The sequence below is a fragment of the Cricetulus griseus genome, chromosome 4 (genome assembly GCF_003668045.3).
Source record: "Cricetulus griseus strain 17A/GY chromosome 4, alternate assembly CriGri-PICRH-1.0, whole genome shotgun sequence".
In the NCBI taxonomy this organism is placed as follows: Eukaryota; Metazoa; Chordata; class Mammalia; order Rodentia; family Cricetidae; genus Cricetulus; species Cricetulus griseus.
In genome coordinates, this window is record NC_048597.1 from 66,712,058 (window position 1) to 66,715,263 (window position 3,206).

Below are 3,206 nucleotides of genomic sequence, written 5' to 3' on the forward strand. Positions count from 1 at the left end.
GCAACAATGGGCTTATCTTGCCAGGCCAGTCATTGTAGCTCACCAGTTTCATAGCTTTATAAGACAAGTGGTTACTTTCTGTGGAATAATCCTTCTGTACACCATGAATATATATTACTCTCATTGGTTAATAAAAAGCTGACAGGCCAGTAGCCAGGCAAGAAGGTGAAGAGAAAGGAGCCACAGAGGGAACAGGACATGCTGAAGGATAGGTAAAGCCACTAGTCATATGGCAGAATGTAGATTAATAGAAATGGGTTAATTTAAGTTGTAAGAGCTAGTTAGTAATAAGCCTGAGCTATTGGCTAAACATTTGTAATTAACATTAAGCCTCTGAGTCAATTATTTGGGAAGCTGCTACTGGGTATTTGGCAACAAGTGGTCAAGACAGGAAAAACTCTGCCTACAATTACTTCTCTCTACCAATAGTGTGCACAGTTCTTTCCAGCACCATGAAAGTGAGTAGAGATGAAGCTTCCAGGTTGGTACTATCTTCATTTCTCCATGTTCTATGATTAAAGTATGTTATATCTTCAGCAACAGGGTCTTACTATAGCAAGTTCTGGAGAGCAACCAAGTCTATTGACAATAGCCTGTAACACTTGGGAGAGTCACAGGGCCCAATTGACCAACAACTCAATAAGTGTTAACCCCTACTTAAATGGATTTATTTGATGCCTGTGGTATATAGAAGAGACACTGCCTCCCTACCCCCTCCCCTGTTATAGACTAACTTCATTTATACTTTTTTTTCTTCTTTTCTCGTTGTATTTTGCTCAAGGTATTTCCCCTCAAATAAGTTGAGAACCATGGTGTTGAGACGAGACCTCAAAAACGGCAACTGAGCACAAGAGGGATTGGGAAGGGGAGGGAAATGACTGCAACTTTCTCCCAGGGACTGGAGAAAATTGAAAATAAAAGAAAATAAAAAAGAGGGTTGGAATCCATCAGTCGTCTGTGCTAGTCATCCTCGCCTTCATCATCCTCCTCCTCCTCCTCCTCCTCCTCCTCCTCCTCCTCATCTTCTGCCTCTCCTTCTTCATCATCCATATCAGGAACCAAATAGTACTGCAAGGGGTTTGGCCAAATATCTTCTTTGATGACCTCTCCTAACTCATCTGCACCTGCATCAGAATGGTCAGTAAACCAGGTAAAGAAGCTCTCTGGCTCTTCGTGCTGCCTCTTCCTGCTGGCCTTATTCTGTGTTTGACTTGAGCGTTTTGTCAAATCCTTTCCAGATTTCCATTTGATCTCCGTGGACTTTGATGATGGGTCACCACTCTCATTCAGATGAAATTCTTTGGAGAGAACTTTGTTTTCAAAGTAAGGATTTTCATCAAAATAAAAATCTATTCTGTAACCTGATTTAATGTCTTCAAATTCTGTCACTTCAACTCTGGTCAAGTAATGCAGAGCCTCTTTGTCTTCCTCCCCAAGCAGGGCAGACACTTGTGGATGGTTGACAAATATTGTTACCCAAAAATTTGGGATTTTGGCCATCAATTCTGACCTCTTCTGAAAAAATGGCTGGCGGAGTTTGTTATATTTTTGTTCTACTTTCAAAATTTCCTCACTGGCTTGTTCATTAAGTCTGTCTATTTCATTTTGTACTTCATCAATGTGTTCAATTGCTTCTTGCTGTTCCTTTTCTCTCTTCGGCAGGCCGAGTGAGGCTGGCTTGTCCTCCAGCTTTGCTGCGGGGACCGACTTGGGTTTCTTGGACTGGGGCAGGAGCGCGGATTGCTGGGTTTCTTGGACTGGGGCAGGAGCGCGGATTGCTGTTTCGGGACCATGGCACCAGGAAAGTGGTGAGAGGCCAGCGGCCGGAGCCTCGGTGCTCAGTGCAAGAAGAAAGTGGAAGGAACTGCACATTTATACTTTTTATATAAGTATATATTTTAAGAAGCTTCTGCAACTGTAGGTTTCCATGTGGCTCTATCAAAGGTCTTTAGTGTTAGAGTTCCTTCCCATGCTCACTGTCCCCATCCTCTTAACCCTTCTTCTCCCATTACCCTTTCCTCTCATACCACTTACATTATATCTCTCCTCCACTGAAATCCCTGCATACCCCTTACCAGTTCCTGACTTTTAAGGGTACTCCAATCTCAAGACACATCTAAAGATTGAAAATTATAATCTATGTTTGAGAGAGAACATGTGTCCTTAGCTTCCTGGGTCTGGGTGTCACACAGAGTAGTTATTATTACCAGCTCCATCCATTTGCCTACAAATTTAATAATTTTATTTTCCTAACAGCTTAATAATATTTCATTGCATGTATGAACCACATCTTCATTATCCATTCATCAGCCGATCAGCATGTAGTCTGTTTCCATTACCTAGCTAATGAGAACAGAGCAGCAATGAACGAAGATGAGCAGGTATTACTGTGGTAGATATAGAGTCTGTACCAGGCTTTTTCTTTTATGCCACCAATCAGCTCTCATGACATGGAGACTTATTATTAGTTTTGAATGCTGGACCTAGCTTAGGCTCATTTCTGGCTAGCTCTTTTGACTTAAACGAACCTGTTTCTCTAGATCTACCTTTTGTCTCAGAGCTTTTTACCTTTCTTTCTTTCTCTTGTTGGTTTTTGTTATTGCTGTTTTGTTTTTCGAGACAGGGTTTGTCTGTGTAACATCCTTGGCTGTCCTGGCACTCGCTCTATAGACCAGGTTGGCCTGAAACTCAGAGATCCTCCTGCCTCTGTCTTCTGAGTGTTGAGATTAGTGTGTGCCGCCACTGCCCAGCCAGGTCTGCCTTCCTTCCTTCCTTTCTGTATAACTTACTTTCACTGCTTCTCTTGTCTGTCTGTCTGGTGGCTGCCTGGCTTCTGGCCCTAGGTGTCTTGCTCATTTTCTCCTCCTCCTCCTCTCATTCTCCTTCTCAAGCCCAGATTTCTCCTCCTATTTATTCTCTCTGCCCACCAGCCCCACCTATCCTCTGCATAGCTATAGGCCATTCGGTTGTTTATTAGATCAATCAGATGCCTTAGGCAGACAATGTGAAACAAACGTAACACATTTTTATATATTTAAACACACATCATCACAGCATTAAACAAATGCAGCATAAACAAATGTAATGCACCTTTACACAATTAAGGAAATATTTCACAAGAGTCCTTTGGAGAGATGCCCAGGAGTGGTATATCTGGCTCATACGTTTGCTATTTCTAGTTTTTTGATGAACCCCCCAGAATGATT

General features: G+C 42.3%; 1 protein-coding gene across 1 annotated transcript; it reads right to left on the minus strand.

Moving 5' to 3' along the window:
- Positions 1-960: 960 nt before the first annotated feature.
- LOC100758661 (protein SET) lies at positions 961-1,872 on the minus strand. The gene has a single exon (XM_027413002.2). The coding sequence runs from the start codon at positions 1,870-1,872 to the stop codon at positions 961-963; it is 912 nt and encodes a 303-aa protein (XP_027268803.1).
- Positions 1,873-3,206: the final 1,334 nt, after the last annotated feature.

Bases quoted from the DNA above. Each gene is read 5' to 3' on its own strand.
- LOC100758661 (XM_027413002.2), bottom strand. From the start codon at position 1,872: ATGTGCAGTTCCTTCCACTTTCTTCTTGCACTGAGCACCGAGGCTCCG.